The sequence below is a fragment of the Asparagus officinalis genome, chromosome 5, assembly GCF_001876935.1.
Source record: "Asparagus officinalis chromosome 5, Aspof.V1, whole genome shotgun sequence".
Classification (NCBI taxonomy): Eukaryota; Viridiplantae; Streptophyta; class Magnoliopsida; order Asparagales; family Asparagaceae; genus Asparagus; species Asparagus officinalis.
The window spans coordinates 49,678,857-49,697,210 of record NC_033798.1 but is presented as its reverse complement, the minus strand read 5'-3'; the positions used below and the strand labels follow the sequence as shown (position 1 = coordinate 49,697,210).

Sequence of the window (18,354 nt, the reverse complement as noted above, 5' to 3'; positions counted from 1 at the left end):
TAGAGGCCGAACAGCCTGTCCAAAATAAGACGAATCTAGCAACATTAGCAGCAATTTGGAGAGGAGAAATAGCAATGCCGTTGAAAATGAAGTTATTTCGACTGTTCCATATACACCAACAAAAGCATGGTAGCACGATTTTCCAGATGGTTGCAAGGTCATGCCCAAAAAGTTGCGTATTAGCCGAGATCATATCCTCCAAGTGCAGAGGCTTGGAATCTGATGGAAAGAGGGGGAGGAGGGAAGACCATGCTTGTGAGGAAAAAGCACATGTAATGAACAAGTGGTCGTGGGTTTCTGGATCTCCATAGCAAAAAGGACGGATGGGAGTGCCAGACCAACCTTTGGACATCAACACGTCCCTGGTGTTCAGTTTAAGTTTACTAGCAAGCCAAAAGAAAACTTTCACCTTCAGAGGAGCAAGAGACTTCCAAATAAATTTAAAGTTGCTAGAAGTGACTCCACCATGTGTGATGCTTGCGTAGAAAGATTTAACAGTAAAAATTCCAGATGCTTGAAATGGCCATATGATCTTATCATGACTGAGGTTACCTGAGATAGAGAATTGAGCTAGAAAGTTAAGGAGATCAGAGATTTCCTGCCTATGAGCCTGAGAGTAGCCTCTTCTTAAGATTGGATGCCACTGCCATACGTTTAGAAGCTTGGAACCTTGAGAGAGGATGTTACATTCACTGGAGAAAGCAAGTTGATGACCTTTTGGGAAAAGGCTGCTGAGGGAGTTGACCCCAGTCCATTTGTCGTGCCAGAACCTGCATGTTTTGCCATCCCCAATCTTCCAATGCACATGACTAAAGAAAGGGGGGCAAATATTGTGGAGACTGCATGTTTTGCCATCCCCAATCTTCCAATGCACATGACTAAAGAAAGGGGGGCAAATATTGTGGAGATCCTTGATGAAGTTCGATGCTGATCTCCTGGGGGAATAAATTACAGGATTGGACTGATCCCTAGAGTACAGGGAGAAGATGACTTTACTGACCAGGGAGTTTTTCCCCATAATTTTCCAAATCCACTTTGAAAGGAGGGTTGAATTAAAGGCAGGGAGGTCTTTAACCCCGAGCCCTCCTTCCGTTTTGCCTTTACAAACTGTAGACCAATTGGTTAAGCACTTAATCTTGGATGGGTTGTTATGACCACTCCAAAGGAAATTTCTTCTAATTCTGTCTATAGCTTTGATGAGCCAAGCCGGCAGTTTGAAAAAGGACATATAATAAAGGGGGAGGGAGGAGAGAACGGAGTTAAGCAAAGTAAGTCTTCCACCTAAAGATAGGGATTTAGTCTTCCATAGAGCCAATTTTTTGGAGAAGGAGTCCAAGAGGGGTTGCCAATCCCTTCTGAGCAGAGCACCTTTCTTCAAAGGCAAACCAAGGTAAGTGAAGGGAAAGGTACCCATTGAGCAATTCAGCATACTCGCTAAACGAGCACCTTTGAAAGGGATTCTGCCTAAGTAAAAAAGATTAGTTTTGGTCTGATTTATTCTGAGGCCTGAAACAATAGCAAAAATCGTGAGCACTGCTTTGAGGGTGGATATGTCTGAGTTTGAAGCTTTAGAGAAAATGATGGTGTCGTCCGCAAACTGGAGAAGTCTAATGTGATTTAATTCACCTTTCAGGTTAAGATCAGAAAGATCTCCAGCAGCTACACTCTTATTGATCATTTTGTTAAGGACGTCCACCACCAAAAGGAAGAGCATAGGAGACAATGGGTCGCCCTGCTTGAGACCACAGTAACATTTGAAGAATTTTGTGGGAGAACCATTGACCAAGACTGCGGATTTGGAGGAGGAAAGAATACATTGAATCCAGGAACACCACTGCGGACTGAAACCTCTTGCCCTAAGAAGATTCAAGAGGAAATCCCAGTTGACACAATTGAAAGCCTTGAAAAAATCCACTTTAATAGCACATATCTCCTTCTTCCCTGAAGAAGAGTAGTTGATCATCTCATGAGCTAAGAGGACAAAGTCAAGAGTAGATTTCCCACTTTGAAAGGCAGATTGAGAGTTCTCAACAAGCGATGGGATGAAGGATTTGAGCCTGTTAGCCAAAACTTTAGTGAAGATTTTACAAGTACTATTGAGAAGGCTAATAGGTCTGAACTTAGAGGGGGAGCTAGCTCCTTCTTTCTTAGGGATGAGACAAATATACGAATAGTTGAAATTATGAAGAAGAGAGGGGTCTGAATATAGGGATTGGATAAAGGTAATGACATCAGAGTGGATTGTAGACCAAAAATTTTGATAGAAAAGGAGAGGAAGTCTGTCGGGACCAGGTGATTTTTCAGGGTGAAGATCGAAAACAGTAGATTTAATTTCCTCAGGAGAAAAAGGATTGTCTAGCGCTGAAAGGTCAAGATTGGGTGCAGGGTAGAGAGAGGTCCAGTTGATGGCCAATCTAGCATCAGGTTGATTGCGGAAGAGGTTCGAGAAGTAGTCGAAGAAGACTGACTTAAGGTCAGAGTCAGAAGAGATAATAGAGTTGTTAATGAGAAGATGGGGAATAAAGTTTTTTCGTCTGTGGTGAGAGGCTGATCTGTGGAAAAAAGAAGTGTAATTGTCCCCTTCTTTTAGCCATTGAATTCTAGATCTCTATCTCCACTTAACTTCTTCTGCCTTGGCAAGGTTATAAAGGTGCTCTTTGACATTAAACCTCAGGAGGGATTCTAGATTGGAAAGAGCTCTAGACTCCTCAATGGAGTTAAGGGAGTCAAGAGTGGCCGTAGCTTTGGAAAGGGCTTGATGAAGAGAACCCAAAGATGATTTTTTCCACCATTTAATTCTTTTCTTAATGGTTTCCAGCTTAAGATTGAGGGGGAGCTGCTGCTCATTGTTAGATGAGAAAGATTTCCAACAAGATTGGATGAAAGGGATGAAGGAGGGGAAGGAGAGCCAAAATTTCTCGAATCTGAACAGAGGAGGTTGAAAGGAGGATACAGTGTCCAAAATAATGGGACAATGGTCGGAACAAGGTGGCTGGAAACCATATTGAGTGAGAAGGGGGAAGTGGGACTCAAAATCCGTGGAGACGAGAAACCTGTCAAGTCTAGCTAGAGTTGGAGGGGATCTCAGGTTAGACCACGTAAACTTTCTCCCGCTGAGGGGAAGATCTATAAGGCAACAAGAGTCAATCAGCTTTCGAAAGGTAGAAATGTCTCGGGGAGAGCCTGCTCTACCACTCCTCTCATCAGCACTGAGAGTCATGTTAAAGTCGCCGAATATGACACAGGGCAAAGAGAGGGAGGACCTAATCCTATGGATTTCCCACCAACAAACCTCTCTTTCCTCCTTATCGCAAGGAGCATAAACCGATGTAGCAGCAAACTGCCAGTTGGAAGGTTTGTGAATTAGGATAGTTGTGACTGAGAAAATTCCAATGGAGGAGGAGATACAAGAGAATATGGATTCATCCCATCTCAAAAGAATACCCCCTCTGGACTCGACAGCTTCTAGGGAGATCCAATGAGAGATACAACTACCACCCAGACTCTTGAGAACATTTGATTTATGAGAGTTGAGTTTAAATTCCTAAATACCTAAAAGGTTGACTTTAGCCAACTGAATACATTCCTTGACCAATCTACGTTTGGCAGGGTTATTTAACCCTCTGACATACTTATTAACATACTTATTAGGTCCATATACATTATAACAAAATAGAAATTACAAAAAAAAAAGTGAGATTCACATTGAAAAACTTAACAAGATAATCCTTTTCAGGCATTTTTTCGCGGGGGAAAATAATCTACGTGACCCCTCTTGGAGATTCTACCTATGCATAAAAAGCAATCATTGCATTTCACAAAACCAATTGAACCACTCTTAGAAATTTCATTGAACACCTACATTGCCTGCTCAACCAACCCTTCCTCACATAACTGTTAATCATCATGGTCCAAATAACTATATTTCTTTTTGTCATTCCATCAAACACCTTTCATGCATCAACCTCTAACCAAAACTTAGATAATTATGAATAAAATTTTTCTGAATGTATACTCTAAAACCTAAGCTTTATCACATCGTCATGCACCTAGTGACCAAAATTTAACTTAGTTTCATTGGCAATTTGATTGAGGAAGCAAGGTTGTTGAGAGGAGACATTAAGAGAGCATGTAAGTATAGAATTGGGGAAAGTAGCAGATGATGGTGTTAAAAATGAGAGGTTCAATGCTCGAGAGAGGGCAGAAGAGAGCGAAAGCATAGTTGGGATTGTCCGAGGGGAAGAGGGAGAAGAATTAATGAGCTGCAACTCAAGTTAAGGGTGGTGAGGCTTGAAGAAGAAGGAGAAAGTGATGAGGAGGTGGATTTGGGTCTTGATGATCGACTCTTTAGGTTTGTGAAATGAAGGAAATAGAGGGAAAAGGCTGGTAATTTTTGGGGAATAGGGCAATTTTTTAATTTTAGATTTATTAGGAAAATACAGTACAAAAAATGAGGGTTACATATAGGTTGGGTTTTAAAATAAGTGGCATGAATTTTTTTTTTTTTTGGGTTTATGAGTGTTTATGAAAGTGGGCGAGTTCTTAAATAAGCGAGGGTAAAACTTTAGGTTAACGGGCTGTTTGGTTCGTTTCCTAGATATAAGGAAATGTATTTCCATGTACAAAAACACAAGTTTTGAGTTTTCCAAACTTTTCCAAGAAATAGATTGTTTCGCTTTGGTTCGCACAAAAAAAAAATAGTGTCACCAATGTATTTATTTTTCTTGTGTTTGGTTCGCATGGAAAAAAAGAAAAATATTTGTTTATATGGCAAAAAGCCAACGTGGCTGCAGTTTTCATCGATTTCACAAGGTTGAGGAAGGAATTGGGGGAGAGAAAAAAATCTGATGTGGCGGTGATTTTTACCGAGTTTCCCTTCTTCAATCCTAGCAAACCAAAGATGGGAAAAAAAACCGACGGAAAGCTTATATCCTACGTGGCCACAAAAAATCTGATGTTGAGGCGTTGTAAAACTTTTCCACTGAGTTAAAAAACGAATCAAACAGCCCCTAAAAGACAAAAATCCTTACTAACTGTTTGATATAATGTGTTAGTTTTTCATAGTCCCCCGACCTTTATGAGTTTCAACATAGCACCCTTGAACTTTAGGATGTTTCACAAAATTACTCTGAACTATGTTCTTTTTTTCGTTGGACCTCTTATTTGTAATTTATAAATAACTACAATATCATTGAGAGGAGGGGGAAAAACTTAAATTTTGGCATATGTCATTTACATTTAAGATTCCCCTTCTCTAAATTTTAGATTTTTATCTCAAGGAAAGTTTTTTTTTATTTCACTAGTGGAAATAGTGGTTTCCCTGACGGGAACATCGCTGACGGGTAATTCCCGTCAGCGTATTTTATATCGCTGACGGGAAATCCCGTCAGCGATGTTCCCGTCGGCGTTTATTCCTTCCCGTCAGCGATGAAAACATCGCTGACGGGATGTAAACATCGCTGACGGGTTTCCCCATCAGCGATGTGAGCTATTTATTTCGCTGTTGAAATTTTTTCGACAGATGGAGCCCTAATTTTTGTTTCCCGCCGCGCGCCCTCGACTTCCCCTCTCTCAGCTCAGCCGCTCGCCGCCAGCGATCACCTCACCGCCACCTCACCGATCACCTCAGCCGCTCGCCGCCCGCGCCATCACCTTCCCCTCCCGCTCTTCGACTCCACCGCCCGTGGCCCCGATCGAGCTCACCGTCGACCTTGGAGCTCGCCGTCGCACCGCCCCCGCGCCGACTGCCGACTCGAACAGCCTGAGCTCTCTCATCTCCTCACCCGTCAGCGTATGATTCCTTTGATTTTGTTTTCAAATTTTTTTTAATTTTTTTTTCTGATTTTAGGTTTTGCTCTTTTTTCTAATTGGAGATTTGATTTCTTTGATTACAGTGCAGGAGGCCCAAGTGAGTGTTACGTTTTGTTGGATTGCACTGCAGGAGATCCAAGTGGTAATTTTTGGTCATTGTCACATTTTAGTGTATAGAAATTATACATAATTAGTTATAAAACGATCAAGCTGGCTGATATTTATAAGTTTACGTTTTGTTGGATTGCATTGCTGTCACAACTTGATGTTTTAATTTTGAAATAACAGAGGTTATAAGTTTATCGTGTAAACCTTTGCTTGAAGTCAACTCGTTTCACGGTGCAAATTTAGTTCCTCTAATTTAATTTACGAATGAATGTGATAAAAGATAATTTATCAGTTTAAATTAATTGATTTAAATTTAGTTCCTCTAATTAAGGAACTTATTTACAGTATCAACTTTTCAAAAACTCGTTTCAAAATATATGAGCTAGGGGCTAAATATCTTTTAAAAATTGAAAATACTTTAAAAAAATATGTTATTACACGAGCATCTATGAAGTTTGTGTATTTATATGAGTAACCTCGAGATTACTAGAAACATGGTCCTTTTACAATACACGTATGATAAGTTGGCTGACTAAATGGTACTTAAACATCCAATTATTTTTATCATATTTATGCTTAACTATCCTAAATTATCCATCATTAGAATATTGTAAAGATTTAAAAAAAATCTATTATGACAAAAATACGACTTCATATGGTAAATAAATAAAAAAGAGAGGATATGTATAGTGATGAATATGACAATAAACGAGAACAATACAATTATAAAAATGTTAAGTGCTAATTTACTCTCTGGGTCTTTATTCTCTTTTGGTTAATTTATTCTCTTGTGGTAATTACAAGTTTTATTGTGTTATATATCATGATTTATGAATCGAAAGTCGTTACCCCTAGTTTCCCGTCTAATAATGTTGGATGTGAATCTCTTCTTATATAAACTCACGCAATTCTAGTTGGATGTGAAAATACTTTTTACATCTAAAGAGAATAACGTGATTTATGTTAGGAGCATGATATACATGCAATAATTATTAGATCTGTCCGGGGAGGAGTCCCCTTCTCGTACAGGTTAGGAATACAGTAGTGTATCATCTATCTTTGTATACTTTATGCATTTTTATTCCTTAAAAATTTCGATAACACGTACCGCATTGTTCTCCGTGTACAATAAGCGTATGTTGTTTTGCGTATCGATCCATAATCGATCTATTATCGATGATTGATACGCATTATAACATCCGCACAGTGTACTCGGAGAACTGCGGGTAGGTGCTGCCGAAATTTTTAAGAAATAAAAATGCTTAAAGTATATAAAGGTAGTTGTAAACACTACTATATTCCTAATGGGATAGGTCCATTTCCTATGACAGCCGTTAAATTGTCTTATTTCAAATATGAGCGTTAGATTTTACTCCCACATAATTTATGTTCTGGTAATTTTCCCTCCGAGATTATTATAATTAAAATTTCCTTGATGTCGTGAAGAAAGTTAATATCACGCAACCTTTAATTTGATGCGTTACTAATAAAAATTCACATTATCTAATTATGCTTAATATCATACAGATCTATGAGGATAGTTCCAGACAAATCATGGATCGATATTCCTCGTATTGATAGATGGAGGGATAGTCGATATAAAGATGGAATAAATCAATTCATACAGTACGCCTTGGCAGACCCACGGAAGTTAAATAGTGATGTCGTGTATTGTCCCTGCTGTTGGTGTAAAAATAGAGCGTTGGTGGATAAAAGTGATTTACAGAAACACTTAATATCCGGATTTCATGAGGAGTACAAATATTGGACGTTTCATGGGGAAGGATGCCTTGAAGAAATGGAACTGATGGCGGATACCGGTACGTCCGGTGGGAGAATAGATGATACGAGAATAGATGATACACATACGATGCTCGCGGATATGTTAACAGTTCCTAATATAGATCAATCTGAAGATGCCGAGGATGCTGATGAGTCGGGAAATGCTGGAGGCGTGACTGATCACGAGGAGCTAGCACAGATAATGAAATTAATTAACGACAATGAAAATGATCTGTATGAGGGTTGTACCGAGTTCACCAGGTTATCATTTATGCTCCGTCTTTTGCGTATAAAGTCTCTTAGCGGAATGGCGGATAAATATTTTAATATGTTGCTTGTGTTGCTGAGAAAAGTCATTCCAAATGGAAAAGATAGCATACCAGAAAATTATGATAACGCAAAGAAGATTGTTTCCGTTATAGGACTTGATTACAATAAAATCGACGCATGCCCTAATGATTGTATCCTCTACTATAAGGATAACAAAGATCTTCAGGAGTGTCCAATTTGTGGAGTATCACGATGGGTACAACGCAAAAATTATTCAACACATGGGACAACAAGGTCTATGCTTAAGCAAAAGAAGATTCCAGCAAAGGTCCTGCGTCATTTTCCCTTAATACCAAGGCTAAAACGGTTGTATATGAATAAAGACACTGCTAAGCAAATGAGGTGGCACATGGAAGAACGTACTGATGATGGTAAAATCAGACATCCGGCTGATGCAGAGGCGTGGAAGCATATGGATAGAACTTTTCCTTGGTTTGCGAATGAGTGCAGGAATGTTAGACTAGGTTTGTCTAGCGACGGATTCAATCCATTTGGGATAATGAGTTCTGGTTGGTCTACATGGCCTGTGGTATTAACGCCTTACAACTTACCACCTTGGCTTTGCATGAAACAACCGTATATGATACTTTCATTATTGATACCGGGCAAGCATGCACCAGGCAATGACATAGATGTGTTTTTAGAACCGCTAATTGATGAGTTAAAACAACTCTGGACTGAAGGGGTTATGACTTATGATACTCATGCAAAGCAGTCTTTCAGACTACGTGCTATTTTACTATGGACAATTAATGATTTTCCAGCCTATGCGAATCTTTCAGGTTGGTCTACAAAGGGAACATATGCATGTCCAGTGTGTGGTCCAGAATTCAAAGGTCTTTATCTGCAGCACAGTCGAAAGTTTTGTTATTGGTTTAATAGAAGGTGGTTGAACATAAAACACAGGTACAGAACAAAAAAATGGAGCAAGTTTTTTGATGGTACTGTTGAGAAGAGAGATGCTCCGCATCCATTAGGTGGAGATCAGATTGTACATTTGCTTGAGAGGTTCCCTGCTGTCAGGTTTGGAAAGAAGCGCTATTCGAAAGAAGATTTACTTGGAGTAAGGAACTTGCGTATTAACAAAAGGATACCAAAACGAAAGAGACAAGCACAAGTGGTGAGTGATGGGGCTGAAGTCGTAAAATTACCTTCAGGATGGACAAAATTCAGCATTTTTTTTCAACTCCCCTATTGGAAAGAGCTAAAAATACGTCACAACTTGGACGTTATGCACATTGAAAAAAATATTTGTGATAATCTTTTGTCCACACTGTTGCAAGATGCTAATAAATCAAAGGATGATCTACGAGCTCGTCGAGATCTAACTGTATTGAACATTAGAGAGGAACTGCAGCCAAAAAATGTCGGAAATGACCGATTAGAGTTGTCTGCGTCTCGTATTATAATGTCGAAAGTTGAGATGCAAACATTTTGTCAAGTCCTCAAATCAATAAAGTTACCAGAGGGTTATTCCGCAAACATATCGAACTATGTCCAGGTGCAAGAAAGGAAAATATTAGGGCTTAAAACTCATGATTATCACGTGCTTCTTCATCAATCGCTACCTGTGGCACTACGCAGTACTATGCAGAATAAAAAAACAGTGAAGGTTATTATTGATTTTTGTGGATTTTTCAGAAAGCTTTGTTCTAAAGTTATAGACACCAGTGACTTTGAGAAACTTGGAGAAAATATTTCTGAAACAATGTGTGAAATGGAGATGCTCTTTCCTCCATCTTTTTCACAATAATGATTCATCTTACACATCATCTCGCGGAGGAGGCTGCAATAGCAGGACCAGTCCATTATCGTTGGATGTATCCAATAGAGAGGTTAGTATTTAGAAAAATTTAATCGTTACCTATCAATATTTATATCTATTAAATGTAAATTTCTTTACATCTATATCTGATTAATATTCCTTTTTTAGATATTTGGGTTCAATGAAGCGTCAATTGCGTAACAGAGCTCGCCCAGAAGGTTCAATAGCTGAAAGTTACGTGAGAAGCGAGTGTCTCTTATTTGCCTCTCGTTATATGAGAGGGGAACAAACTGAACTTCAAGCACCCGTTGATAATAAGGAGTACACAATTCTCTATCCTCGCGGGCTGAACAAAAATTATTCTAGCATATTGTTAGATCAAGCGCATGCATATGTTATAAATAATCTTGAAATATTCTCGGAGTACCGGAGGTAAAATATCTAAAAATACTTTTTAATACCATTTACTCTTTAATTTTTATTTTGACAAAATTTTTATTTTGACAATAATAATTAAATTTATGCACATTAATAGGCAACATCAGGAAAAACTTAAGAATGAAGTTACCGGTAGTACAGCTGTACATGACATTAAAGAAAGGCATATGAAGGAATTCCCTGCTTGGTTGAATAGTGAAGTAAGTATTGTTAAATTTAGCGATATTTGTATTTCATTGATAAAAAACATAGAGCATATTGATTTAATAGTTTGCTTATTTTTGTATATATTTAGATCCAGGAACAACTTGTCCTTAATAATCAAATATCAGAAGAAGTGAAGGTTCACGCAAAGCGGCCTTACTATGCTGTAATTCAATATGGTGGGTATCGTGTTAACGGTTATAAATTTCACACAATGGAGGTTGATGATACGAAGGTCACCCAGAATAGTGATGTCATGGCTACCTCTTCACGGGAATGTTTCTCAAACAGAAGATATCAGAATCCAGTTGAAAATAATATGACATATTATGGAAGGTTGGAAGATGTGGTGGAGATATTCTACGGCTATGGTGGTCCAAATGAACATAAATACATGATGTTCATGATTCGTTGGTGTTTTACAAAGACTCAAAAGGATCCCTTTGGATTTACAATTGTCAATCTCGATAAAGAAATTGATAGTGATGAAAAATTCATGTTTGCATCTCAGGTGGGACAATGTTTCTATGTGAAAGATCCTACAGTTAAAGACGAGTGGGTTGTCTTGTACAAGGATTCTAGGGCTTATATTCAACCTTCCACTAATGAAGATGATGACGAGAGCTATATAAACAACTTCAATGAGCCAAATACAGCGATCGATGAATTCTCGTACCCTCAAAACGTAGTGTTTGAAACGGATGCTCCAACAACTCGGACAGACATTCCAAATATTATCACAGACATTAATAGGAGCTAAACAGCAATTATTTGTAATCGGGTCTTCATGTAACTTTTTTTAGTTTGCAAATTGTATAATAAAAACTTTAATATCACTACAATGTATCTCAATTACCTTTTGGACGATATAAATATGTAATATCTTATTTTGTATATTCAGCTTGCAAATGCCTACAAACTTGATGTGAAATGAAAAATTTAGTAACGCAACAATACATATTGTTTTTATTTTCGCCAAGCCAATTTGCATCTATGTTATATTAATTTGTATGTTTATTCAACTTGCAGATGTCTAAAAACATTAACAGGAGGTTATTCGAAGCTAACCCCAGTCAAGACCAATCCACTGAGGAAGAGCCACTGAGTTCAGGAGAGAGGTCAGGTATATCTTAGTTTAACTTAAGTATTTTTATTCATGATATATGCACAATGATAATTTATTTCTTTTATTTTTATAGGTGAGGGTGAGGAAGAGCCGACTCACATACCATTACATGCAGATCCTCCAGTTATACTTCGAGCATACATTCCTGGGATTGAGCGCGGGCCCTTACCAGCATGTGCAGAGGGGTACAGACTCAAGCAGAACGAAAAATACATGCTTGCGAAAAAAAGATTAGATGAATGGGCCCCACAGATTGATGAGATTTTGTCTGATGCAAAAAATGAAATCAGACAAAGATTTGGTGAGTTTGATCAAAAACTTAATCAATTCCAGAATTTTTCTTCTTCCTTTTTTAGTAAATTCTAAGAGTTTAAGATTGATTAAATAAAAGTGTTGATATATCTATTATTTCTTTTTTGTAGGAGAAAAACTTTACCAGAAGAAAGGACGCCAAGGAAGTGACTTTAAAAAAAAGTTACCACCGGATGGTTTTCGAGCAATTGTGAGATGGGGACATAATGGGATTCCAACCGGACAATGGGCTAATAACTTCAGCTCATACCTTGGATGTTTGATACGGAGGAGTGATAATGTGAATCCCTATTACGAGGCTTGGGAGCAGCCATTTCATGTCCTGGAGAGTATATATCGAGATTGTTGGGTAAATTCTTATATTTAGCACAATTATTTTTCAATTCTATCAATTGTCCATGCTTAACTATATTTTATTTTTAGAGATATTTCAACATCGAAGACAATCCCGTAGGGTGGGAATTTTTATTTGGATACCAGGGAAAGTTCAAGCATTCTCTTCGGGAGTGGAGACATGAGATAAAGAAGAAATGCTTTGATTGTTTCACTCACAACTGGGAGAGGATATACAAGCGAGATAAGAGGGTTGAGCCTGAGCACTTAGCTGCACTTATAATATTGTGGGGCCAAGAGGAGCACCAGGTAAATATGTATAGTAGTTAATTATCATCAAGTTATTTATCTGAAACTAGTGATATATTCCATTGTATATTATAACATGTACTAAAATTCTCTTTGTTCATGTTGAAGGAAAAATGTAGGAGAAATAAACTTAATCGATGGAAAAAAGATTATGATCATCATACGGGGACTACTTCATTTGCCCAGATTGAGGATCAATTTTGTAGGACAACGGTATAAAGTCTTTTAATCTTCTATATATATTCTCTCCGCTTCCTAGAATATTTGATAAATAAAACTAATAAATATATTTTTAAATCTCAGAACGCTCCCTTTATCCCACTACCAGAACTGCACAGGAGAACGATGGTTCAATTTAAGAAGGGGTACGATGACGATGAGAATAGGAAACAAAAGCTAGAATTGGCCAAGAAAATGCAGGTTAACTAATTATCTTAGCTCTTATTAGCCTGTTATCATGTTGGGAATTTATTGTTTGCACTCTTCTTTTGGTCATCTTAATTATCATACATGAATTATATGTGTGAATGTGTTAAGGAAGATGCATGCATACATCTATGGTAATGCAAGCTTCTTCATGCACTTTGATTTTATTTTATCTTTTAAATATGATGATTATATTGGGTTGTTTTTATTGTGGGTAAGTATAATATTCATGTTTCTGGTAGATTTTCCATTTGTTCGTTTGATATTTAGTAGGTAGGCCTATCTTGCTTCACATTAGGAGGGATTTACTAAGGGAAGGGATTTACTAAGGAGCATGATGCATACATAAACAACCAGCACTTTATCATTGTCATCGTCATCAAGGATGAAAGTGTGATGCTTATAAGTCCTTCCTTTACCCATTTGTTCCATACTCATGGTTTCACTGATTTAATCATCTTAGGCTGACCCTTGTAATATACTATTTAATTTTTTTCATCGTAAAGATAAAAAGAACAAAGAATGAGCAAGAACGAGATGTCTAGGAACTTATGAGAATATGCATAGAAATTAAGATAAACCGGTATAATAGTTAGAAATAGGAGCTCAAAGGAGTGGCATCAAGTGTCCCATTCAAATTGGTGTTGTTGTGTTTGACAGTAGTGTACAAAATGCATCGCTGACGGCTCCCCGTCAGCGATACTTATCGCTGACGGGAAACCCGTCAGCGTTCGTGTGTACAGCGACGACGAACTGTCGTCAGTAATGTCTATCACTGACGGGATCGCCGTCAGGGATAGTGAAACATCGCTGACGGGAATCCCGTCAGCGATGTTTCAATATTACTGACGGCATTCGCCGTCAATAATGTTGCCGTCAGTAATAGACATTACTGACGGCTCCCCGTCAGGGATGTTTTATCCCTGACGGGACTTTTCCTGACGACGTATCCTTGACGGGACGCCGTCAAGGATACGTATCCCTGACGGGAAATTTGACATCCCTGACGGGAAAGCCCGTCAAGGATACCGATTTTTCCACTAGTGTTTGCCAATAACATGTGGGTAGTCTGATGAGAAAAGTTCAAGTTCAAGATAATTGTGTGAGATAAACAAAGTCTGTGGTGTTTTATATAATGCTCTTCTAAAGTATAGGGGCTTTTATGAAGTTAACCTTTTTTTAGTTGTTTGTCTAATTTTCTTTTCCCCTCTATGATCCAAAAATATCATCCCATTTTGGATATGTCTAAAATGCAGGGAAAATTAGTAAGGGTAAATATAAAAAAACACCATTAACTTTGAACGATTATCGGAAAAAAAGACCCCCTTTATTTGAAATTTCATCACAAAGTTCCCTTAATTTTGGGGTATTTTCTAATAAAATCTCCAAGTTAAAAGGGGTTTTACGAAAACTCATAAACTTTAGGGGATTTTTTTGATATTTTGAAAGTTAAAGGGTTTTTTTTTTTGATATTTTAAATGTTTCGTTAATTTTGGGGTATTTTCTGATAAAATCTCCAAGTTAAAAGGGGTTTTACGAAAAGTCATAAACTTTAGGGGATTTTTTTTGATATTTTAAAAGTTAAAGGGGATTTCTTATTAGTCGTCTAAAGTTAAGGGGGTTTTCATGATATTTAGCCAATTAGTAACTTAAGGGCCCGTTTGGATAATGAAAGTATTGGAAGTAAGAAGTAGGTTAAAGAAATAACTTTTAAAACTATAAAATAGAAAGTAGCGGATATAGGATTTTTTTTGTTTGTTCCATATATTTTTAGAAGTAATGGAAGTAGAACTTCTTCCTCTTCATTTACTTTTTTTGTTTGGATAATATTTGAAAATATAAATTAGAAGGGGAAGAGTCGATTGTGAGGATATAAATTAGAAGGGAATCTGATCGCTTCTCTAATTATAATTTTGAGAATCATTTTTTTTCTCGTGGACCCTACTCTACATCAACTTTCATCGTATTTCAGTGCATTCGAAGGCCCAAAAATATAAGAAAATAGAGGTGTCAACTATATATCACGTTAGTTTTTAAAGAAGTAGCGGAAGTAATTTTTATAGAAAAACAAACATAATTTTTTAATGAAAATAATAAATTAACATGGTCTATACTTCATCTACTTTATTGCTATTTTCGTGCAAACAAACATGCTCTAAGGGCCCGTTTGGATAATAGAAGTATTGGAAGTAAGAAGTAGGTTATGGAAGTAACTTCCAAAACTATGAAATATGAAGTAGTGGAAATAACATTTTTTTGTTTGTTTTATATATTTTTAGAAGTAATGGAAGTAGAACCTTCCTCTTCATTTACTTTTTTTGTTTGGATAATATTTGAAAATATTACTAGGAAGTAATTAATACATGTTGCTTCTATTTTATTCTTATTTAGATTGTCAATGAAATAGAAATAGAGTTGTTGTTGCCATCAATTGAAGAGACCAATATTAATTCATAGTTGATTTGCTTGATACATAATAAAATTAATCTTCCCATTTTCGCATCAAGGGGTATGACACGGAGATATATAATAAATTAATCTTTTCAATTTAAAAATATAATATTTTTTGGACGATGAATAAGAATCATATACGAGAAAAAGAAATATGGAGAAACGATTCACATTAATTCTTTTTTCTCACTTGAAAAACATGTGAATAGTGCTCAACAAATAAAACCTTTAAACATCTGCATCTCTCTGGAAAACCATGAAAGAAGAACAAACAACTCTCAACTCGTTGCGCATCATCTCATGAGAATCTTGTTATTGGATGCATTAGATTAAAACTGTTACTATCACACCGTAAATTACAAATAACATTAGTCCTTGAGAACTATATATAAAAAGGTATTAAAAATGAGATACTTGCTCGAGCACTACTTCAGCAGCAGGAGCATAAATATACACAAACTTAACCTAGGCCTATCCCTGCTACTTCCTTGCGAGGTGCATCAGCCTTGACTCTGGCCGGTCTAAGGATCCGATCAATCGGCCTATACTCCAGGGCTTCCTGCGCATTGAACCTCTTCATTCGACTCAAGTTTTTGTGGATCTGTAATGGATCACAAACAAATTGAACAAATGAGAATATTGACAATATTAATGACATATGAAATAACAAACTACACAACAATTGTGCCACATTGAGAGAGCATTCCCAAAAATGTGAGCCCATTAGTTTTCACTAGCGTTTTTTTTCCGGTGGACCCCGACCTATATAACTTCCGCTCTATTTCAGAGCTTCGATGACAGAAAAAAATTAAAGAAATGGAGATGCCACGTAGGCATCACATCATTATTTAAGAAAGTAACGAAAGTAATTTTTAAGAGATACAAACATATATTTTTGTCTAAAAGTAGCCGAAGTACCCTCTACTTCTTCTACTTTTACTATTTAAAAGTTATTTCCGTGCAAACAAACGGCACCAAGGGTGAAAGTACTTTTCCCTTTAAACTAACCAACCGTGTTCACACGTCCTCCACGTGCGAATGCGATGCTTCTGCTAACTCGTTTCAGGCCTTTCATTTCTTTCCTCGCCCCTCTCTAACTAAACTACCGTCCACGTGACTCCAGCAATGTCGGCTAACGGGAGTTATAACGGCAACCTGGATCCTATGACGACGGCGCACCGTCATCGTACGTCTTGATGGCGTAGCCCTACAAAACCTATTGCCTGTCCAGTTGGCGCCTCCCGTGAGCACCGTTAACGGAAGCTCCAATCTCCGTCAGTCTCGTGAGGGGACCGCACCTCGCCGAAAAGCCAACCGTGTCCTTCGCTAAGCGCCCGAGCTAGACTAATAAACTACAAAATTGCCATTACTGGCGAGAAACCAGACGATAGGTATAGTGATAAATATAATAATAAATGAGGTTCCTACAATTATAGAAACGTCATGTACTAATCACATAAGGAACATGTAAAGAGCAGAAAGTGCTAACATGTTAATTTTTTTTATAATTTAGAGTATTAAAGTATTCTTTTTTATAATCTAAAGTATTAAAGTGTTATTATTTATGACTCGGAGTATTTTACTAGAAATGGGGTAAAATGATAAGGTATCATTTAGCCAATTTACAAATATAAAGATATTCAAGTTTATGGAATTTACAAAGTTCAATAGAAATTACTAAATAAACCTATTTACGTTTTGTCCAGGCCGTCAAATCAGTGAGCCCGGACGCTGGCTACTCTTTGATGGCGTAACCTTCAGCTGCTCTTTGACGGCGTAACCTTCAGCGTAGGGTCCAGGGGCATTTTGGATATTTCAGTTGGCCGTAAGGGGTATCTACCGATATAATTAGATATTGGATGAGATCGTTTATAGACAAAGACATTACTGGGTGGGGTGCTAACTGCTAAGCATTTTGCCAGCTTTAGTTGAGATAAGATGCATGCATGTGCGAGTGCTAAAAAATTACCGTGGATTTCGGGAGCGAAGTACGACACAGCTTTCCCTTTCCTCTGTTTTATTCAGAAGTCGATGACTTGTGACCGATTGATGTAAAAAAATGAGTAGCTCTCCTTATTTTGTAATTTTGTCCTTTTTTAAATATTAGGAACTATAATAAAAACTTTTGTGTCCAATAATGAAGGCCTCCGATTACTAGGGATTTTCAAATACTACGTTCGGGAAATTATAAAGCCTAATAAAGCCTCCAGAAGTAGCCACGTGTTATAACTAGTCGGTCGACTCACATATATTTGAAAGCATGATCCGGGTGCAAAGCCAGCTGAACTATCTCGTGATCCACATCTGAGACGAAAGGCGTATTCAACCCGAGATCTGCTAGGAGCCCAAATCCGAGATGAAAAAGTGTTTCTCAATCAGACCCAACACTGAGCAATTTGAGCAGGGGAATGACCTGTCAGCCTCACATCACATTTAACAAGTCGCCAGTCAGCGGCCACACTATGTCGCCCAATCGTCATCAACATTAATGCGGTGTCACTCATTATGACTTTTCGAGCGAGAGACTTGAAAGCCCTCGGATCGCGTCAATACTTCAGCAGCCTTATCACTATTGCAAGAGCGACTCGTCCAGCCAGCTGCCGACACGTGTAAAGCATGGTCGACCTATCACTGCACAAACCCGACCAAGTTACCAACATGCCCTTGTAAATCCTCTGTATATATTGGTAACTTCCACCATACCAAGGTACGCAATTTTACACCCAAAAATCAATAACACTACTTTATTTTTCTCTTCAGATTAATCAGTTTAATCACTGACTTGAGCGTCGGAGGGCATGCTGGAGAAAACAACCTTTAAGGTCTCTAAACTCTGTTATATGTGTAGGAAACTGCAGCTCAAAGTTTTCCACAGGAATGATCGGTCATTAAAGGACATTAAGAGACCACAATATTATACTTTCTCTTCTAAATCACACATCAACTCTCTAACATCTTC

At 37.7% G+C, this 18,354-nt stretch overlaps 1 protein-coding gene across 1 annotated transcript; it reads left to right on the top strand.

The window, feature by feature from the left end:
* LOC109841810 lies at window positions 7,727-9,784 on the top strand. Its single transcript, XM_020410748.1, has one exon. The coding sequence runs from the start codon at window positions 7,727-7,729 to the stop codon at window positions 9,782-9,784; it is 2,058 nt and encodes a 685-aa protein (XP_020266337.1).

Bases quoted from the DNA above. Each gene is read 5' to 3' on its own strand.
- LOC109841810 (XM_020410748.1), top strand. From the start codon at position 7,727: ATGGCGGATACCGGTACGTCCGGTGGGAGAATAGATGATACGAGAATA.